The following is a 23,035-nucleotide window of genomic DNA, read 5'->3' as shown; positions in this document are numbered from 1 at the left end:
AAAGATTTGGCTTTATGAGGAATAGAAAAGGAAGCCACTCCCACATACATTAGAGCCGGCCTGAGGAATCACTGCTGTGCTTTGGAAATATTTTTTTTTACTTTGAAGTCGCTTAAGGTTTTGACTAAATGACTACAAACCCATCAGATAGCAGGGAAAGACATCAACATCCCCAGGGGGGCAAAGGTGTGTATTGCTTTTGAATTATTTTTTCCATTTAATTTTCTGACAGCATAATCTCATTCATGGCTTTCAATAACCACCAACCAATGTATCAGCTTGGTGCCAACTAGAATTTACACAAAACGCTCATATGCAGGGCCTCTGTTTTGGACATATACTGTATGTGTATACCTGCTGTTGGTCTCTGACAGTGGCTTTGATTTAGCTTTGCACCGTGCATGGCGGAGGGACTCGGTCCAATCCATAGCAACCACCTCTCCACACCTGGGAAACACATTGACGAGGCCGCTCTCGGCCCATCATAACTGACTAATAGTTCCATGTACATTTCCAGATGTGGGATTCAATTTCACAGACCTGCAATCAACCTGTCTGACACGTGCCAAAGCAAAAGATAAAAAAAAAGAAAAAAAAAAAGTTATAATTATAAAAAATGAACTGAAGGTCCATTCTTCAAATATATCACACTATGTACAAAACCCTCCTCTTTTCTTTCTTAGCTCTTAATTTGTAAGTCTGGGTGATTTAGGAGCTCATTTTACTGCTGTATTCACTGTAAAAGCTTGACTATAAGAGACCGTGTGCGATCGATCCTGCAGAGGGAGTGACACTGTGCAGAGGCAGAGCTCCTGTGTGGGGCTCAGGGTTAAGACAAGTGCAATAGAGTAAATGAGATAATCAGGGTTTACAGATCTGGGTGGCTGTAGTGACGCAGGGCTTTACGCTGCCTAATGGGGCATACGTGACAGCTTCCACACCCTGACCTCTTTGCTTTCATCTGATCCCTGACCCCCTCACATGCTGCCTGGGCCAGGGACTGTCTGGTGCCTGGAAATGACTTCTGCTTTGACTTTTCTCGCCTAGTCGTCAGAAGATGGGGGTAACCTATTAGTGAAGGGCTGCACACCCCGACGTGAAGGTGTTAGTGGTCTGTGGGAAACAGGATTATGGGATAAGAGAGAAAAGATTTACTGCCTGCGGCTATATGAGTTGGTACACGTTCACTTATAGTGCTTTCATATAACACCTAAAAGAACATAGTCCCTGTGAGGAAGGTACTGTATACATTTTTGTAAAAACCTAAACCAGCCCACAGAGGGCGACATGGCAGCATCAAGTGAGCATGCAGGAAAGCAGTTGAATCTTACAGAGAAGAAAATACTTTCATATTCAGTGTCAGTTATTTCTTTTTTCTTTTCCAAATGTCATATAGAAGAAAAGGCATACCTGGCCTTAAATATATTTAATTAATAATAATAATTTATGATTGAGTTCAGGTGCATCAATTGGTATTTTAAGTAGAAATTATTTCATGGAGTAATGTTTTGTTCATGTAAATGGGCACTTAAAAGCATTACAGTATAAAAGTATCATTAAGGCTGGCTGGGCAGCTGGTTCATAAAGTCTTACAGTGTGATCATGTTGAGCAGGATTTCCAGTGAGCAGCAGTATGTCAGAGGAGGGCGGGGTGAAGTGCAGCTGACATCTTCAGACTACGGACCTGGCTTGCAGAAGGACGCAGCACGTCAAGTGGGCAGGTAACGGTTAACTCACACAAGTGGGACAAATAGGCTATGTTAAACCTAAACGGAGTTGGGGGGGAAGCAAGCTGGATTTCCAGAGCACATTCAAATTGCATCAACGGGATTATTTGTTGGCAGCAGGAGGAGAAATTAAAAATATGTAGGAGCTGTGCGTAAAAGTCCACAAGATTCCTCTGAGGGGTTGATCGTTGGAGGGAGGATTGTGCCAAAGTGCGACTTGAGGAGCAGCTTATTCATGCAAATTCATAAAATCATAGGCGTGCCTTTGGGTGATGGAGTCATAGCCGGAAAAGCAAACCCCCTCCTGGATAATCAGCGACCTTCAAAGACTGTGATGCGCAGCGCTCGGACGCATTGACAGCGGCACAGCGGCAAATGTTTTAAAAGGACAGAGAAAGAGAAGAGAAAGTTAGGAGTTGTTTTCCACACGCTTCTGTTGACGGGCTGCACTTCTTCCTCAACACAGCCACCAGCTCGACTGCTGCGCCACTGGATCTCCAACCACAGGCTTATTGCGCAGACAATAACGCACCGCTGCAACTATCACTATTGCTTGTCGTCTTTTTTTGTTAATTTATTTTTATATGTTTACGATCAATTCGGACGACTTAAAATACAAAATCCTGATGCGGATGAAGTTATAGTCACCCTACTAGATCGATTTTGTGCGTAAAGACGCGACCACTTATTTGTTTCTATTTGGAAAAAAAAATCTTTTGTATTTAAATCGCCGAGGACTTTTCACCCTTCACCATGTCAGAGGACGAGAGTAGCTCCACTACCAGCCATGTGTCTGACACAGAAGGCAGCAATGCTAGCGTTCTCAGTTGGGAGCAAGTGCAGCGGCTTGACGCCATCCTGACGGAGACCATCCCGATCCACGGCCGGGGAAACTTCCCCACTCTGGAAATGCAGCCGCGACAGATCGTTAAAGTGGTGCGGAGTCGGATGGAGGAGAAACAAATCCACGTCCGGGACGTTCGGTTAAACGGCTCTGCAGCCAGTCACATTCTGCACGGGGATAGCGGACTGGGCTTTAAGGACCTTGACCTCATATTTTGCGCAGATATGAAAGGTGAAAGTGATTTCCAGACTGTGAAGGACATAGTTTTGGACTGTCTCCTGGATTTTTTACCCGACTGTGTGAATAAAAAGAAAATAACCCCGTTAACGTTAAAGGTACATTCACAACTTTGTGCAGTTGTTCTCCTACTTCTGTTGTTTACTTTTAGACATGTGATACTATTTAATTGCATTTGTGTCAATTCGGCTTAACGACCATTACTCGCAGCTTAATTTGCAATTAGATTAGTTTAGTGATAGTAAAAGGTTGGTTTTCTGTAGTTAAGAGGATTAAGTTAAACCAATTTGGAAGAGATCCTAAGCTCAGCCATCTAGATCCCTTATCCAAGTACATTCTATGGTATTTATAATATTAGGGTCAATAGTATTAATAACACAATATTTATGAGCCAAATAGATGCAGCTATTACTTATACATATAGAAAGTTGTTAAATATTAAACCTATTCACACAATGCAAGATTGGGCCTAACTGTTCAAGTTTATTGTGTCTTTAATGCTATCTTCTTAACATTTATGCCCTTTTTCTCTCCCTCACACACATTTAGGAAGCCTATGTGCAGAAGATGGTGAAGGTGTGTAATGACTCAGACCGCTGGAGCCTCATCTCCCTCTCCAACAACCGGGGTAAGAACGTGGAGCTGAAGTTTGTGGACTCCCTTCGACGGCAGTTTGAGTTCAGTGTGGACTCCTTTCAGATCAAACTGGACTCCCTGCTGCTGTTCTACGAGTGCTCAGAGAACCCAATGGCCGAGACCTTCCACCCCACCATCATGGGCGAGAGTGTGTACGGAGACTTCAGCGAAGCCCTGGACCACCTACGTCACAAGATCATCTGCACCCGGAACCCAGAGGAGATCCGAGGCGGGGGTCTGCTGAAGTACTGTCACCTGCTGGTTAGGGGTTTCCGGGCCGCTTCCGAGTCAGAGATGAAGTCCCTGCAGCGCTATATGTGCTCGCGCTTCTTTATTGACTTCTCTGACATTGGTGAGCAGCAGCGCAAACTGGAGTCCTACCTTCAAAACCACTTTGTGGGCCTGGAGGACCGCAAGTACGACTACCTGATGACCCTCCACGGAGTGGTCAATGAGAGCACAGTGTGCCTGATGGGACACGAGAGGCGGCAGACCTTAGGGCTCATAGCCATGCTGGCAGTGCGTGTTCTTGCAGAGCAGAACGTCATTCCCAACGTGGCTAATGTTACATGTTACTACCAGCCTGCGCCTTATGTGGCAGATGGCAACTTCAGTAACTACTACATAGCACAGGTACAGCCGGTGTTTGCTTGCCAGCAGCCTGCATACTCCACCTGGTTGCCCTGTAACTGAGTCAGCCCCGAGGAAAGGTGGAGGGAGAGAGTCTGATTTGTTTAAACAGGAGTCGCCGCCTTGGACCTGCCCAGTGTTTGGCTGCGGACAGAAAAAGGAAAAGCTTTTTTGCTCATACTTTTAGTATGAACAGGCGTTCACTTCAAGTACGTATTTCAGTGTATGTCACCTGATCCTGCCCAGGCCAGCCAGGTTTAAAAAAAAGTCTAATTTGGGAAGCTTGGAAATAAAGGCTAAACACAAATGTGTGACCGCCTTGAACGCAAGCAGCAGAACTGTCATCGAAAATGAACAAGACTGATCTGTCTGATCTGTCTGAATCTGTCAAGAACTTATTAGCCAGCATGTTCCAACAGCAGACCAAACAGCTGCATCAGTGCCCTGACGTTGACAGCTACTCCGCGCGCACGCACACACACACACACACACACACATGCACGCACACACACACACACACACACACACACACACACACACACAGACTCTTTAGGTGAAATCAGAGGTGTGTGCAGGGCTCCAAAACGAGCACCCTAGACTCGCTTTACGTCAGCTGAACTGAAGTGAGATGCTGTTCAACTAGTTTGGATAAGAAACTGGCATCTCCGCCTTGCATTTGGATATAATTCTGGTTGTTTACAGACCAAAGATTTTTTTTTGATTGTTTCTAACATTGAAACCCGATTTTGATGGGGTAAAATAAACTAAATATGAAGCTATGTCTATTTGTGTATGTGAACATGTGTGTTTTTTAAGTGCCTAATGCCCCTCAGCGGGCAGATAAAATAATGAGCAGGCCATAGCCCCACTCTAGTCAGGCACACAAGACAATAGCACCCCAGAGGCTTGTGAATGTATATGTGAAATCATGCACAGTCTGTGTTTGTGTTCGTTCGGATGAAAAAGAGCACTTTGCGTTAGTGTGGATCTTGCTGTAAAGTAGCAGTCAAACGTGCGATTGATGGGTTGTAGCAAGATTCACATTTGGAAACTCCAAATTTGTATCTTCTCTGAGTGATAAAGCAAACATGCATGTCTCAAATTAATACCGGTTTTGCATATGTGCTATGAGAAAGGATGACAAGCATTTTCAGATCATCAGCAACTAAGAAAACTTTCACTCACACACACACACACACACACACACAATTTCCTGTATATTTTGTGCAGTGGTGCTTCCCTTTTTCTCATCTGAGAAAAAAACACGATTTCACAATAAGTAGATAAGAGGCAGAGAGAGGAAAGAGTGCATTCAGAGAGAGGGTCCGACAGAAAGCTGGTGTGTGTTCCCCATGCTTCCTCTTACTGTAGAAGGATATTTGCAGAGACACCTCAGATGATGTGACACTATTTGCTGTAGCACCCTTGCAGGGAATTCCTCAGCTGCTGCTGAAGAGCTTGAACTTAGCTGTTGTTACGTCTGCAAATGCTCCGTTCAGGGTTCAGAAAATGTTGTGGCAAACATTTTGGTGGACCCCGCTGATAGACCTAAAGTTTAATGAGGCCATTTGTTGACGTAGACAGAGATACTGTGCTGACATAGAAGACTGGGAAATAGACTGTAAATGGAGCAAAAGCGAGAGAAAGGCAAATGTGGTAGTTTAAAAGGCAAGAGGGAGGGTGAGTCAATCTGGAGAGATGGGTGCAGCTGGTGATGGGGTTTATCTCTCTAGGGCTACCATGTATTACTGTACAAACAGTCTCTGTTAAGGTCAGATTACAACTTAATGGACAGTGTTGCAGCTCTCCCCCTTTTTCAGGGAGACCAAAACATTCTATCAGCATTTGTTTTAATCATCTGATCGTTGTTCAGAAGAGGGGAAACTGAAGAAGATTGCATGCATTCACACCAGCTTCAGGAGACTTTAAGTTGCAACGTATGTTTCATTTGTGAGGTTGCTTTATTGATGCTTATTAATGGTTTTTATGCTTCATTCCACACCATTTTAAAGTACTGTGTATATATATGATTACTGTACATGCTTCGGCTTTGCCAACTCACTTACTCCTTGCAAACTATACTGCAGCCTTTTCTGATGGCAGATAGAAAAAGGAAATTAGGATTTTAAGCATAAAAGGGTAGGTTAAGCTCGGAGACCAGCATCAACTCAATACTGCGTTGAAAAGAGAAAATTCTCATGCTGAAAAAAAAAGCATTAGTAGCTCATCCTCTGTTTCGCCTGATTCTGATAATTCATAACTGCTCTGTTCAGTTGTTTCTTCTTCTCAGTGACTATCCATGTCGATGATATCCTTTGGATTGTGCAGGCAATGTATTGTCATTTTATACTCAGTGATGTCCTAACAGCTGACTTGCTAGCTAGCTCCAGTCTGCCTGTCAGTTAGTGATTGTGCCTGTCAGTTAGAGATTGTGGGTTACTGCGTTGTCTTGTATGCGTTGTCTCAAATACCTGTTTCTGTTCATGCAGTCTTTTACAAATCACACTTTGAAAAAGAACGATTAAGATCCTTGTCTTGTATGTATATTTTTTATGATTGTTATTTTTATAAATGTATCAGACACTGCGGGTGTTGCAGTGCTTTTGAATCTGTGATTGGGCTTCAAAGGATATGTTCTCAATAGCTTTTTTGCTATATTATGTTATGTGTCCAATGGCTCAAAAGGTTAAGGATGTTTTCATCAATAAAATATCTGAAAACCAGATTTGTAACGACTCCCGTTATTCATTTGCCTGGGTCTCAATCATTTTACTTCACTGGTTTGGACTGAAACCCACTGCCAAACATGAGAAATTGCTTATTTGTCAATTAATTTCAGAGTTCTTTTTTTTAAAGGAGAGTGAGAGTATCTCTTTTCCCTGACGTTAGCCATTCAGTGGCTTTCAGACAGGTTCCCTGCTCACTCGCTAAGAGAGGCAAATCCCCTGCCATGGCCTGCTGGGCCCAACAGGCCCAGCCAGAAACCCGTCCAGAACTGGCCCGCTGCTGCCAGAAAGAGCTGTTGTTGAATGTGAGGGGATTTGCATCCACCCCAAAAAAAGACTTCAACGCTTTTGTAGAATGAATATCTTTGCCTGCTCATCAAATTCTCTGTTAACATCCCCCCCATACACCGACAGCAATGCAGGGACGATCAGCGCTAAGGCCCGCAGAGACCACAGTCAAACTGTCTCATGGTTGTCAGGCTGAAATAAAACTCCACAACAGAGCTGACGGTCACATAGGTCATATGACAAACTGTCCTAGATACAGAAGGATATGGAAAATAAAACACAGAATGAGTAAGAGATTCGCTATATATAGCAGACGTGATAAGGACATTATCGCTTTCACTTAAGCGCATTTACAGCTCATTAATCTGAGTCACTAAAGGAATGACTGACAGGTTGAGGCTGAACAATAATGCACATACAGGCATATACACAAACATTTGTTGTGTATGTTCTATTGGTTAATGTTATAACATATTTTATGTTCTACTGCCGATTTTTAACTCAAACTGTCTAAAATTAAAAGTTAGGATCACATTTCTTCAACCTTAAAACAATACAAGCATGCCCATACGTACTGCTGAAGCCCCATATTATCTTTAGCGTAACTTTGGAGTGTATTTTTGTACAGAACAAGGACTGTGGATTTGGTCCTCCATGAATTATGGTGAGTACATCATGACCACTGTGTTGACATTCAGCCCTGATGCAGGAATGTCTAAAGGCTACGTGAGGGAGGCACGTTTCATTTCTTGGTTTATTATGTAAATGTAAATATACGTAAATGGTCCACATCCAACAGTTATCATGTCTGTTACATTCTGTGTGCTATTATGTTGGCAAATGCAAAGGCTTTTTTTTCACTTGGTACAGAGTGGTGTACATGCATAGAGGAAGCTCTGCGTAGTAGTGTGCATAGTTCAATCGCACTCCATACTTTTTACCTTGCTTTCAACGACATCAAACTTGGTCTGGCAGAGGCGCCACCAAGTGTTAGCCAGGGTGGCCCACGGCCACCCTGATACAAATGCGGCCACTGCCCACTGCCCTCTGGCCGACACTTTCTCACACAGTTGTACACATTTTGGACGCCCTGGATGCCTGCTCCAAACGCCATGATAAAAAGTTATCAATTAGAAAACGGGGCAATAGTCTGGAAACAAAAATGTTTTTCTATACTCTCTTTTCTATTTTCCATACTTATCCAGACATAAAATTTTATGACCCACAACTTAACTGTTGTTGTTCAGTCTCACTGCTCTCATTAACTACAGGCCCAGAAGGTAGGCGTTTTCAGCTCTGAAAACCTACTGTTCAGCACCAAATGGCAGATAAAGTTAGCAAGTACCTCGTGAACTTAGTGGGGAATTTAGCTCCCTTCCATGCATTTCCCTCAGCCAAAAGTAGAGTGAATACTGGACTTACATTGATCGGGTGGCCAAAAACACCTATTCAAAATGAATGCATAAGTCGTTCTGTGTATGCTTTATCTGCAAATGTTCGTGAACACCTTCCACATTTCAACTTCATATGGTATGTAAATTTTGTGTTTACAGCTTGTTGCACTGCCTCCAAGTGGCAGCTTTAAATGCCAAAATGAGTGCTTCTTTTGATTCCATTTAGAGTATCCATTTAGTTTTTTGTCCATAATAGTGTTATGTTTAGGTTATTTAAGAAATATAATATTTAATTACTTTCCAATTATGAAGGATAATGTGTGTTCTAACGTCTTTTAGTATTATTTTTTATTCACAATCTATTTGTGTATGCTTGGGATGGAAGGGGATACGCAAGCGGTTTGCGGGCTTTCTTGTGCATCATCTTTAGAAGAGGCTTCCTTGTGGGACGACAGCAATGCAGACCAATTTGATGCAGTGTGTGCAGTAGCGTCGCTACAAGTAGCGCCGTTACTAGTTTAACTACATTTCTCAGTAGCTTGGTGGTAGCATTGCTATTTTCTGGATCAAATAGCTTTTCAGTAACGAAGCTCTTTTATTGACCGAGTAGCTTCCACACAGGCTACATTTTCCCAAGCATGTCTGAAGAATCAGTAAGTGACGCCACCGCCACACACGGACCTGTATGTGCAGCCGGCAGAAGCGCTTCCTGTGATGGTGACATCACATACCAATCCTTGGGCTGATGTCGGCGACATTGCTGCAGGGGAATAAAGACGCGCGATTGAGTTTACTTTCTATTGTGATAGTTATTCTAACACCTCTTGTGAGAAGGATCAGGGCCCAGCCTGGACAGCTCTTCCTCTAGTGAGGAAGAAACTTTGATGTGTAGTGGCAGAAAGTTGTTTCCATGAGATGAGAGATCTCTCTCTCTCGCCCATTGCCATGAATGTTTAGGTTGCAAAGTTGCCAGAGCACAAATTCACATATAAACAATAAAAAATATAATAAATGAATAATGCGATAATTAAGTAACTTTATACAAACAATGGTTCTCCATTTGTTGCATGACATGAAAAGACAACCTCTGGGTATGACGCTGAGCATGTGCACTCAACTTCTTTGGTCGACCATGGCGATGCCTGTTCTGACTGGAACCTGTCCTGTTGAACCGCTGTATGGCCTTGGCCACCGTGCTGCAGCTCAGTTTAAGGGTCTTGGCAATCTTCTTATAGCCTCGGCCATTTTTATGTAGAGCAACAATAATTTTTTTCAGATCCTCAGAGGGTTCTCTGCCATGAGGTGCCATGTTGAACTTCCAGTGACCAGTATGAGGGAGTGTGAGAGCGAAAACACCAAATTTAACACACTTGCTCCCCGTTCACACCTGAGACCTTGTAACACCAACGAGTCACATGACACCGAGGAGGGAAAATGGCTAATTGGGCCCAATTTGGACATTTTCACTTAGTGGTGTACTCACTTTTGTTACCAGCGGTTTACACATTAATGACTGTGTGATGTGTTATTTTGAGGAGACTGCAAATTTATATAGAAACTGTACACTCACTACTTCACATTTTAAATCCTGCTTAATCCTATACACAAATTTTATTTTAGGTCCATTGCTATTGTTATTTCTCAAGTCAGTGAGTGGGAAACATAAAAGTACAAGGTAATAACAGATAGCTGATTCTTTAACAGCATGCTAGATGATTTATTATACCCCTTCACACCGTGACTGAAGCAACGACCCACGACCGCTGCGTAAAGTTAAATTGGTTCTAGGGGTCTACATTTGAATTATTCAACTTGTTACATAACAATCATGCTTTCGACCTGGGCCAAGGCAGACATTGTCTCGGCTGCAGTGGGGAAAGACGCATGCCACAAAACAGGCTTGGCAAAACCAAAACTACATTTCCCTTAAAATATAAATTTTTTACATCAGATTTGGGGATGCTCATATTTGTTTCAAAATGTTTTTGGGCATTTAGCCTTTATTTGAGAGACAGAACACTGAATAGTGATAGGAAACAGGGAGAGAGATACAGCAAAGGGCCGCAGGCTGGACTCGAACCCCGGTTGTTGCAGTAAGGACTCAGTCTTGTACTTGGGGTGTTTGATCTACCAAGTGAGCTAACCACACGCCCCATAATTGTGTTTTAAAAAGAAAGATAATATCTGGATTTCTAAAGATTTTTTTTCCCAGCACAGCGTGGCATCCACTCCACACAGTGGCACCCTAGGCGACGGCCTATACAGCCTATGCTTATGGCCTGCCCTGAATCAATACATAGGAATACTTCTTTGCTTATGGCAAATGTAACATACCTGCTGGTGCTTCTATTTTCAGTCGTAATTTCAAGCATGATTTCAAGAATGACTTACTACTTAATCCCTTCTTAAGAACACTTCTCATTTTGGGTTTGGTCTTAAGAAGTCAGATTGATGTTAAAATGGTGCCAAAGAGCCTAAATCCTAGGCCCTTAATTTGAAATGTAGCATCAAACAAAATAGCCCTCTTAATTTAAGGGAGCTTTGATTTTAAAGTTAAAGAGTGCGTTGCGAAAGACTCTTGCCGACCACAGAGTGAATCCATGTAGTATGTGCCAGTGGATGTCTTTATAATTACCTGTTTACCTTTGAGGAAAAGCTTAGACACTTGTCATTCATCCTCCAGTTCCTCATCCCTCCTGCTTGTCTGAGTGCTCAGCTGCTCCCTAATGGATTTTCCACAGCAAGGATTGGATAATGGCTGGCTTCATCGGATTTCTCTCCTTTTTTCCTCTCTATTGCTGTGAATAATTTTTTCCAGATGAATGTTTTTACGGAATAAGTGGGAACCGTTTGGAGGGTGGCTTGACCAAACTGACTGTCGCGTCGGCCCGGTTCGTAGTCCAGTCTGCTGGTGAGGAGTGAGGTCCGCAACCAAGCTAACGTTCTGTTTTAATTTACAATGTGGCTTAGTCTAGAAAATTCCAGTAATAAGAACCCTCTAAGATGATATTTTTCAATTATTAAAAGAGTGTGGGATAATACTGAGCAGAAGGCTTGAGAGCAGAACCCCTCCACACACATCAAGTCAGGCTTGTAAACAAATTCCAGAGGGGTGAGTTCGTACAAACAGAAAGGAAACATTCATCATGCATGTTAACAGCCATGAGGGAGATAAAGAGTCAGGGTGAAAGTCAGCTGCAGGTCACTACTGTTCTTAGTAAAACAACATCATCTGAATCGGTCTGGGCCCCTGCTCTAACCACGCCTCAAAACAGCAAGCTACCTCAAACATTTAACTAACTTACATCAGCACATCACATTCCTCTCAGGCTCATCAGGCTGAGCTAGGTTGATATTGGCCTTGTATTGACAATAAGATCCCATACACCATACCAGGCTGCATGGATATATTGTATGTGGTTATCGTAGTAGAGTTTCAGTGTCTTAGTGTCTGTATACCGGCTGTTTCAGGGCCTTTTCCTTCCAGGCGAGAATATCTAAGGCACATCAAAACAAATAATTTTTGCATGACAATAGTAAAATAAAATAATTGGCTAGCATTAACTGATAGCAATACGACTTGTTTTATCGTTAAATTCACTTACTGTAGCTGTCACCTGCTTGACCATATAACCGTTTGCCTTCAGGTTGTGAAATCAAATAAATATCTATGTAGTCCTGATCAAGTTAAAGCTGCACTGACTAACATTTTTATATTAACAATGGGTCAAATGATTGCATGTAGGCCTAATGTACTGTATCAGGATTGTCTTAGCATCTTTCAGCTCATTGTTTTGGTTTCTGGGCCCTCAACTTGGTTGTTTCCTGTTTTCAGCAAGATGAACACTGTACACTACCTGCCCAGCACCAACATTAGCAAACATAGCGGCTAATGGAGAATTTACAGACAGCCAGATATTTTCCTAAGGAGATGGTGTAGACCAAAACAGAGCCAAAATGAGAGTGAATATTGGACTTACATTAGTGTCAATGCTGCTTTGTGTCGGCTAGAGCCTGGATGTGTAAATTTGTAATGTTTGCTAACACATTAGCCATTGTAACTTTATAAGGTGATTATCTGTCAATATTATGTTTACAGTCTGTTCTCAGCCCCTAGTTAGCAAAAATCAATTAATGTAGCTTTAAAATCATTTAGTCTAGCTGTCACCTGCGTGATTTGCTCTGCTGTAATATTTCACATTTGTTGTGGTGACAGGTTGTGACATGTTTTCCAGCATATTTAGAGCATGAGCCAAGCTGGGAAAGGTTTTGTTGCAAAAGGTGTGGCAGAAAAATGGTAATGCCAGACAACTGTTAATGTTACACAGTTTAGTCTTGAGCTGTAGTCAACCACTTACGAGAAACACAAAAGGAACTAGACACTGGAAGAAATACAACAGCAGATGTCAGCAGGAGTGATGGGGAGCTGATGGCTATTGTTGCTGATGTTTGAAGATTTATTGACTCCTGCAAAAATACACCTCAGCTGACAGTATCACCCTAGAGGAAATACAGTGCTGAAACGACTGAATCGAGCTGAGTGATTCATGGACCCTGGATGAGGTTATAGGTGAGGTGTGAGTAACAGGAGAGGAATGAGGTGGAAAAAGAAAAAATCTGAGGAGTTCATATAAAGAGTAGCATATCATAAAAGAGATGTTTGTGTGTATGTGTGTGAGCAGAGATAGGGATAGAAGGTGAGGGATTGCTGGGAGGGAAGGTGATCCTCTCTTCTCAGAGATTAGTGTCATTGGGGTTAGCAGGTTTATCTTATATAAGTCTCAGAACCTGCAGGACAGATGAGCGTCCTCTCCCTCAGCAACTGGGGCAGAGAGACACAGATAGAGAGAGAGAGAATCATCTGTCCATCTTAATAAACCATGTGGTAAAAAATTATTTTGTAAACACTTTAGGCAGACCAAGGCAAGTTTATTTGTATAGCACATTTAACAACAAGGTAATTCAAAGTGCTTTACATAAAACATAAAAGCAACAGGGAAATATAAAAAAGTTTTAAAAGAGTAAAAGTGAAACTTTAGCAGCAAAGCATTTTTTATACCTCATACTGTTGGTATGAGGTGTTTTTTATACCTCATACTGTAGTATGAGGTATAAAAAATGTCACACCTCAACTGCAGTCACTTGTGTAACCAAACCATAAAATATTATTATATTATAATATATTGCATTAAACAGTATCTAACATTAACACACTGAACATATAAATATTAAACATAAACACACAATTATTTGTTTTTACCTTAATAAATAAATATATCTTAAATATAGACATAGCCAATATACTGTATATTGATACTGTATATTATAATATATTCTAAAAAATACATTCAAAGCATTCAGTATAATAACTTTTTTAATTTTATTTTATTTTGTTTATCTGATTTCAGTAAATTATGTTATATATACATATTTTTAATGTGACATATTGTTTGATTGAGATTGTTTAATATAAAAAAAAATAAATTTTATCTAAAATGTATGGAATGAATTAAGTTATATGAGACATTCTTTCAACTTTAAACCTTTTAAGTCACTGTTCTGGTATTAACAGGCATTTATGTTTTCTGTAAGTGCTGGCTGTGTGGAGTGTATGTTCAGAGCACATGTTGCCTGTGTGATTTGGTGTGTGTTGTGGTTGTGTGCTGTTAAGAGCGGGTAGTTGCCACTGCGTAGGTCTCTCATATGTTGCCTGCATGTGTGGGGCAGTCTATGTTAACCACTGTCAGTATAAAATGACTCCCTGTCACACAGACAGAGTAAACAACATTTCACCCATATCAGCGCAATACATAGTGGTTATGCATGAATGGGTGTGCATCTGTGTATGTTTGTGTGTTTGTGTGAAAGAGAATTGGGGAGAAAGGGAAGGGAATGGGTACAGCTTTTAGTTTTGCAGTAAAAACATGAAGCATACTCTGATATCTGATATGACATATGAGTGTGCAACCTCATATGATTGTTAATTTCTCCCTCTGATTATTATTTTCGGAGTGTCACATCACCAGTTTGATGTCAGTCATAGACTAAGTCATAGCTGAGCTAAAACAAAACTGACAAGGAGGGATCCTGTGGTGTGAGAAGATATGTTGCTGGCAGGGAGCTGATAGACTTTCTTTGTCTGCAGAAATAAGACCTGCATGTTGCGAAGCTACTTGAATGGAGCATATACACTCATTAAAAAGTCTAAAATTCCCCAGAGTGCGCATGGACAACTGGCTGTGAATATTGGAGAAAAGAAGACTAAAAATAGGATTCAGCCATGCAAGCAGCTCTGTGAGGCTGTATTTAGGCACAGTAGAGCTTTGAACTAAATGCTAACATCAGTATGCTATCATGGTTACAGTGACAATGCTGCCATGCTGATGTTAGCAGGCAATATTTACTACATCTATCATTTTTTCCCCGAAGACCATTTTCTTCCTCTAAATAATAAGCGACTTACAATTGCTATACATGTCAGAGGTCGCACGCCTCTGGAGCAACTAGGGGTCTAAGTGTCTTGGTCAGGGACACAATGGTGTTTCATATTAGCATTAACATTACTATACATATCTCTACCCTGCGATGGACTGGCGACCTGTCCAGGGTGTACCCTGCTTTTCGCCCAATGTCAGCTGCCCCCGCAACGCTGTACGCAGGATAAGCGGTTGACGATGGATGGATGGATGGATACATATCTCTACCATTATTGATTTTCAGTCTGTACCACTATAACCTTTACTTACGTTTGTCTATACTTCTGTGTGGATATTGTGTTGTCTGCTCCCCCCTAACCCCCAGCCCTCTCTCCCTTTTTATGCTACCCCTCTCTCTCGCTCTCTCTCGCTTTCTCTCCCTCCCTCACCCCCAGCCGGTGGAGGCAGGTGGCTGTCCAGCCTGAGCCACGGTTCTGCTCGAGGTTTCTATCTCATAAAAGTTTTTCCTTGCCTCTGTCACCTAGTGCTTGCACATGGTGGGAATTGTTGTGTCCCTGTAAATAATATCACAGAGTACGGTCTAGACCTGCTCTATATGAAAAGCACTATGAGATAACTGTTGTGAATTGGCACTATATAAATAAAACTGAATTGAATTGAATTGACTACACCCCGCGACCCTGTACACAGGATAAGCGGTTAACGATGGATGGATGAATAGATGAATTGATTACTATAAAGGATGAGCAATCAACCTCATGGTGGTACTAGAGGAAAAGTCAGGGGAGTCAGTAGGCTTTATCCTCTGTGGACCATGAATGTGTCTACAAAATGACATGGAAATCCATAATTGTTAAAATATTTCAGTCTGTACCAAAGCGGTGGACCAGCAGACCAACATTTCCTTTCATATAACCATAATACTATAATACTAGTGTGGCTAAAAATTGACTTCAAAGCCTTGGCTTTGAACATGGCAGAGATGAAATATTGAAATGTTCTGTAATTTTATTCTATTTTATTGGCATTATACTGTCATGATTCCTTTGGGCACTTAACATCAGGCCATGAAACTGCTTTCTGACTGGCTGTCTTGTATCATCCTGTTTGTTGCTGCAGCTCTTTGACCCTCCTTTGTAACTGTCTTTCCCCTAAAACAGATGATATCCTTGGCCCTGATGCAAAGCTATTGCTGTCATTATAACAGCTGCTTTATATGAAAATGCATTCTTTATACCACTAATAGTAGCCTTAAAACTGCTTATTTATATGCACGACTGCAAATTCCCAAATACTGATAAAATATACCGTATTCTCCTTAGAAAAACCATGACAGGTACCTGAAGTTATTTTTAATTTAAATATTTAAAAAGTTGAAATCTTGTCTTCAAAGCAGCACAATCTGTTTCTTATCTGGATCACCATGATGTACTGTATAACATAGAATACCATCATTTCATTATCATTTAAAATATCTTAACATTTACATCAGGAGCAAAATACAACTGGGTTCCAAGCAATTTGGGATGCGTTTAAGATTGCCCGATATAACAAACATAATATTGCTGGGTAAACCGCAGCGTTCATCTCTGAGACAAAAGAAACCATTAGGCTGGCTCATCAGTTGCTGAGGTAATAGGACCCAGATGGCAGAGCTGATATAAAAGTCAGGTAATTTCATATAAGGGCATTGTTAAAGGACTAGATACTTCTTGTTTGAATTGAACCAGTCTGGTGCAGAATCTACCTTCGTGTAAAACCAAACCGAGATAAGGCTATCCTATGTCTGCCCAATGAGATGATCCTCGTGTAGCAGTTCCTTTGAGAGATATTTCCAATTACTTTCTAATTAAATCTGATTGGTAGGAGGAGAGTCTTGCAGGCAAGGTAAAATGCAGAGAACCCTGGAAGGAGAGACTGATTTTCTATTGAAAGCTGCACAATGCAACTAGATGAGGTTGGCTGAGATTGAGTGCTGATTTGATTATTACTGTTAAATGCAATTCTTACACGCAGGCACACACAAGTGCTAGAACGCACACACATAGACAGATGCTTTATACTTAAGGTGCAGGTTTGTGTATACAATTGTTTGGCAGTGTGTCATGAACACTATAACCCCACAAAACCTGTTGATTATGAAGAGTCCTTTTTCTAGCATCTACTAATGTTATGTTAAATAGATTCCCTTTCAACAAAGTAGACTAACTAAAACTACTGCTACATGCTCTCAACAAGGATCCCAACACAGCAAAAGAAGACCTCAAAAAGCTGAGTGTTTGCTCTAAGCATTTTGTACTGGACGACTATTTTGAAAAATGTCAACTTCCTAAAATAACTAAGAGATTAACCTTGCTGTGATGACCTGGGGATTATGTGCACTGTCACTGTTACCAACTCCCAAAAAATTTCATTTTTACATTTCTTAGGTAAATAAGATACATTGTGTTAATTAGCTGGATTAACAATTCTTGGTGGGCAAGTTTTTATTTACTATGGATTGAGGCGGGTTAGCTGTTGTTTACCCCTGTTTTATCCTAGCTTAACACCGAGCTAGGCTAACCTGACTAGCTTCAAACTTAAAATGTACAGACATGAGATGTAGGGATGTTCTTGGAAGACATTTTGACATGCCACAGTTAAAGTACAGGTGCTAATAATAAAATTTAGGATGGCTAAATTTGATTTAGCTCCTTCAGTTTCAGGGTCCTGGTACTACAGTCATGGTTTATAGGGACACCTAATAGGACAGAGTCAAATGTCTGCTGTGAAAATGGCCTATTGATTTCCATCATCCTATCTCACGTAAAGCAAATACATTTATATCCCAATACATTGAACATTAGGCTGTGTCTCTATTGAAACAGGTTGATAACATATGAATTAGTGTATGTTTTATGATTCAGGAATTTTCCAGTGGATCGCAAGTGTTGCATTGAGCAGTACTACAGTAAAAATGCAACCTCCAAACTGCATGATCGCCAGCCCTGGCTGATCTTTAGGTCCATATTCTGACATCTGTTTGACTCCAATACACAGCCCTTCGACGAAGCACCTCTAAGAGCCTCCTCTGTGCCGTGAGACCGTTGAGCCCCTCACAGTCATGTGTGAGACTGAGACAGCATTGAGATGTGCAGGCACGGGGTAGTTGTGTGGAGCTGCCGGCTCGGTTCACAGGGGTCAGTCTGAGGATGTGCGCTGTTTGCATTGCAAAGCCACGCTGCTGCCAAAGTGAGCCGTACAGACCTTTTACAGCACTCACCAGAAAAAAACTGCATTTTTGGAAAGTCTGAGATTTTTTTCCTTCCTAAAGGATCCTAATGTAGCACTGAACACACGCATGTTTCTATGGGGAATTCTGTTGGTTTTATGTTTTGTTGTCTCAGTACAGTATTAAGTATTTAACACACAGTTCAAAATGTTGCAGGCTTTACAGGCTCAGTTCGGATAGGAAAAGTGGTCCAACTTATATAATGGATATAAGCAAGTTTGCACACAACATGCTGTGTGTTTATTTGCACGTGAGAGAGTGTGTATGAGCGTGTGTGTGTGATTCTTGACACGCTCTCAGCTTCCTCATCCACTCCTCAGAAAGGCACTTGTCTGGTCACAGAACAGTATTTCATTGTCTGACAGCTGTTTTCTTTTCTGTGAGCCTGCCCTGCTTGGATCCTGGGGTGTAATTCCACACACAGGGCCAGCTGGAGGTTTTCCTGAAGAAAAAAAAAGGCCATGAGCCGAGTGCTGACATATCGGCTAGCAAATAGCACCAATAGAGCATCGCTGGTGCAGAAATCAACACACGCTTTGAGTTAGTTTGTAGCCACCTGTTTCATGTCCAAAATACATAAAACCAATCTCCAGATGACTCATAATTGAATTAGACTTTTAATTCAATTATCTGTCAGTGGATTTTGTTAATAGTTTTTTTGGACGTCTTCATAAACATCAGCTTCATTCTTTCAGTTAAAATAAAACAATTCATGTGGAAATACTGCAGCAAGCTGCATACAGCATATACAGTATTGTTGCTTACATTAACTAGTATTAAATTTGGGCCTAATTTATCACTATATAAGTATTGATCTGTACATGCTACATGGGCTTGACACAGTCAGACACAGATTTTATTGTCAAGATCAGACATTTGTGTATCACCATAAAATAAATAAATAAAATAAAATAAAATAAATATCAGTTTTATTCCACAGATAAGTTGGTATTGGCCATCAAAATCCCATTTTTGTCAGACCCATACATCTGCTAGCACACATATGCTAATATACTTAAGGTTAGAAGGTAATATTTGCAATGTTCACCATGTCATTGCAGGATATTCACAAGCTCACGTCTGCTAATTTCCACACAAAATCCAGCTGAGGCTGGTCAAAACGTCGTAAGTTTTGCAGGTATTTGGTCACAAACCAAAGAATGGAACTAATAAAAAATGTGAGCAGATGGTGTAGCTGTATGAAAAATTTAGGGATCACCAAAGTTGTTACACTTCATCCTGATTCCATCCAATAGTTGTAGAAGTATTTAAGACATAAGATAGTCATTAGGATTTGTCCTCTGGGACAGTGAATGTAACTAAATAATTTCATGGCAATTCATCCGATAGTTATTGCTGTTTTAGTTTGGACAAAAGTAGTGGACAGCCATGGCAAAAACTGACATGAACATGAATTTAACTGCATCAGTTTTTATGCTAGTTAAATGTCACTTCCAATGCAAACTTGACTCTGGTTTAGAAACTTCTGAAAAAATTACATTAGTGAAGTGAACACGCCTGTAATAAACATGGCAAACTTTATATAAAAAGAGTTATTACACTGTGAGATACTCTAATGACACTGTCATGAACAATTTCCTTTGACTCAAGTAAAGAAGAAAAAGAGAGGATGCTTTATTAAGGCTGGAAAACGCTTCTCTGGGCTGCATGGAAACAAACTGGCATGGTGGTCGTTTGGAGACATTCTTGGCTGTTTCTTTCATACTTTTAAACATTTACATGTTTTTTCTTTTATGATTCAAACCTGCCTCCTGAAAGTAGGTAGATCAGCCAATAAGGTTTCTTGATGCTCTGGCTGTACAAAACTTAGTTGAGATTTGGGAGATTTGTCCGTGTCTCGTCTGTGAGCCTCTGAGACCTACAATTACCCATAAAACTCCTCTTTACCTGCAAAGACATTTATGTGTACCTTTGGACAACATTATACTCCAAATAACACAATATGACAGTGTTATTATTATTTTAAAGAAAAAAACATCCTCTCTCTTTTTCACCTGCTCAGTCTTTCAGTAACTGTCTGAAAGCCTGTCATTTGAATTTGCCTCTCATCTGTTTAGCATAGGACCTTCTTCAGCTGCAGTAGACAGCCACACCCACTGAACATTTACTGAATACACTGCTCTCAAGCCCACTGTCCAACACAACACCAAGCAGTCATTCCATCGCTGAGCTAGAGCTGGAGGTTGTTGAAGGTTATGAAGGAATGTTAAACATTTTCTGAACGTTTTCCCTCTGATCTGATCTGCTCTGCCTCAACTCTCTGTCATTAACAGAGTGAATCTGACAGACACACAGCTTTACTTGTTGCTTTAACTGCTGTTATCAGCTGGCTCTGCCCAAACTGGGCACTCCCAGAGGTCCAAAGCTCTTGTACTAACAGATGTGTAAACACCAACACACCCATGAAGCAGCAAGCTTCCAGTCCAGGCAGAATCAACTATAGGACGGCTCACTGCACAGCTAACTGAGCTAACTAGCTAGAGGCAGCTATTTTTAATTGTTTGTTACGGAGGCCCTAAGCAGCCATCCATTCAAATATTTTTTTAATTCCGTTTTCCTGTGATAACAAGATAATTATCTTAAGATTTCAAGATAACGAGGGTTGTTGAAAGCGAGATAACAAAATAGTAATTTAAGACAGGGGCCGGCAGGAGTGTTTCTTAATGATAATTTCAGTGTAGTTTCTAGTGTCACTGTGTAGCCTAGTAGAGCACAGGACTCATAGTCAAAGGGTTTGTGTTCACTACTCACTGAAGATCAGTTTTTTTCTTCTTTTTTTAACTTTTTTATAATCCTCTTCAACAAAGTTATTACGAAGACACTGTTTCACATGCTCACAATAAAGCATGTGCTGGATGTGTGCGTCCCGGCGATTGGGTCACATCCATCAACCTACGGACTTTTCCATTTCCCCATCATTCCTGGGCAGAGGAAATTCCTGCACTTCCTCTTTCAGGGGAATCCAATTAACATCACACATTTCCTGACAGCTATTTTGGAACCTTTGAAATAGCTGTCGGGAAGTTTGTGATTGGATTCCCCTGAATTTTTTCATAACAACTTTGTTGAAGAGGATAATAAAAACACACAAAAGAAGAAAAAAACACATCACAAGCAGGAGCTGAAAATGCAATCCTTTGATTACAAGTTGTCTGCTTTACCAACTGGGCTAATCAGTAACAAAGATAATTCTTTTGAAATTATCCTGAAGAAATGCAACTGCTGACTCTTGTATTCAGCTATGGTTTATTACTTCGAGATCACAAGAAAATATCCCGTTATCATGGGAAAACAGAGTATATATATATATATATATATATATACATATACATACATATACATATACATATACACACACACACACACACACACACACAGTATATATATATATATATAGGCTGAACTTCTTCAGCTGCCGCAGGAAGTACATCCTCTGCTAGGCCATCATGGTGAGAGAGGTGATGTTTTGCTCCCATTTGAAATCCTGGGAGATGATGGTGCCCAGGAAGTGGAAGGAGTACACAGTGGCGACTGCAGAGTCACCCAGGATGATAGGGGAGGGTGTGGCTGGGCTCTCACTAAAATCTACGACCATCTCCACTGTCTTCTGAGCGTTGAGCTCCAGACTGTTCTGACTGCACCAGGTCACCAGTTGGTCAATCTCCCACCTGTAGGCAGACTCATCCCCGCCTGAGATGAGCCCAATGAAGTTGGTGTCATCCACAAACTTCAGGAGCTTGGCGGACTGGTGACTGGAGGTGCAGCTGTTGTTGTACAGGTAGAAGAGCAGAGGGGAAAGAACACAGCCCTGGGTGAGGGTGCTGAGGGTCCTGGAGTCAGAGAGATGTTTTCCCAGCTTAACTGGCTGCTTCCTGTACGTCAGGAAACTCCTTAAATCAGTGAGGCCTAGTTTTGCATAACCAGACCTGGCCAATTAGATGACAGTGGGCTTTTTGGGGGGGTCTTAACGAGACAGGAGCCAAAACCATGTGTTAAGACAGAGGGTGAATAGAGGTGCTGAAGCAATGGACAGTATTTGGAAAATAATGGTTTTTTTTGACAATTAAAGAATGTAAACATTTCCTAGAAGACACCCAAAATAAAAGTATGAGCCCCAAAATTTGCATAATATGGGACCTTTAAATGTAATATCCACATGTTGTTACCTTAGGTTGTCACACCTCTGACATTTACACAACAAATGACTTTTAGCGTTTGACTTAAGTGTTTGCACTACAAAACAGTCCAGGTCAAAACAAGCCGAGGGACGAGCTAAATGCCAGGTCTCTTGATGAGTCATGAGCAGAGCCCGTTTTACAATCTTTTTCCCTTTCATTTCCTGTCTGGATGAGCCAAACCTCTCTGGAGGGTAGCCTGTAACATAGCTCCTGCTTGGTTTGGACACCATCATTTGTGGAGAGGATGTTTAACCGGACTGCCTGGAGAGGTCATCAGGGGGGAGCCCTGGGGTGATTTTCCCCAGATGGTGCAACAACATCAGTGCATTCGCCTCGGTGTTGATGTGAAGAACACCGCTCACCATTACAGCACAGTGCATATCAATGATTGTGTGTAAAAACCCCATAAAACCAAATTCATGATGGTGATTTTCACGGTTTCCATGCAGCAGAGGGATTACTTGACACAGTGCGGATTGAACAAATTCTCTGTCCTCCTAACGTTGTAAAACACTAGTATGATCCAAGGCATCAAAAAGCATTAACACTGTTGTTTAACTCAGCTGCTAAAAAATATTTTGGAGATACAAGGTTTGAGCCAACAGTTATGTTATGCAAGTGCTGCAGTAACATTGTTTTTGCTCTG

General features: G+C 41.2%; 1 protein-coding gene across 1 annotated transcript; it reads left to right on the top strand.

Annotated features, from left to right (window-relative positions):
• The first annotated feature begins 1,732 nt into the window (after positions 1–1,732).
• Positions 1,733–6,799, top strand: tent5aa (terminal nucleotidyltransferase 5Aa). The gene is made up of 2 exons (XM_046045118.1): positions 1,733–2,906; positions 3,358–6,799. Exons 1-2 carry the CDS (start codon positions 2,481–2,483, stop codon positions 4,135–4,137), a joined length of 1,206 nt encoding a protein of 401 aa, XP_045901074.1. The 5' UTR covers positions 1,733–2,480; the 3' UTR covers positions 4,138–6,799.
• Positions 6,800–23,035: the final 16,236 nt, after the last annotated feature.

The sequence above is a fragment of the Micropterus dolomieu genome, linkage group LG03, assembly GCF_021292245.1.
Source record: "Micropterus dolomieu isolate WLL.071019.BEF.003 ecotype Adirondacks linkage group LG03, ASM2129224v1, whole genome shotgun sequence".
Classification (NCBI taxonomy): Eukaryota; Metazoa; Chordata; class Actinopteri; order Centrarchiformes; family Centrarchidae; genus Micropterus; species Micropterus dolomieu.
The sequence above is the reverse complement of the archived record's forward strand: the minus strand, read 5'-3'. Positions and strand labels throughout refer to the sequence as shown.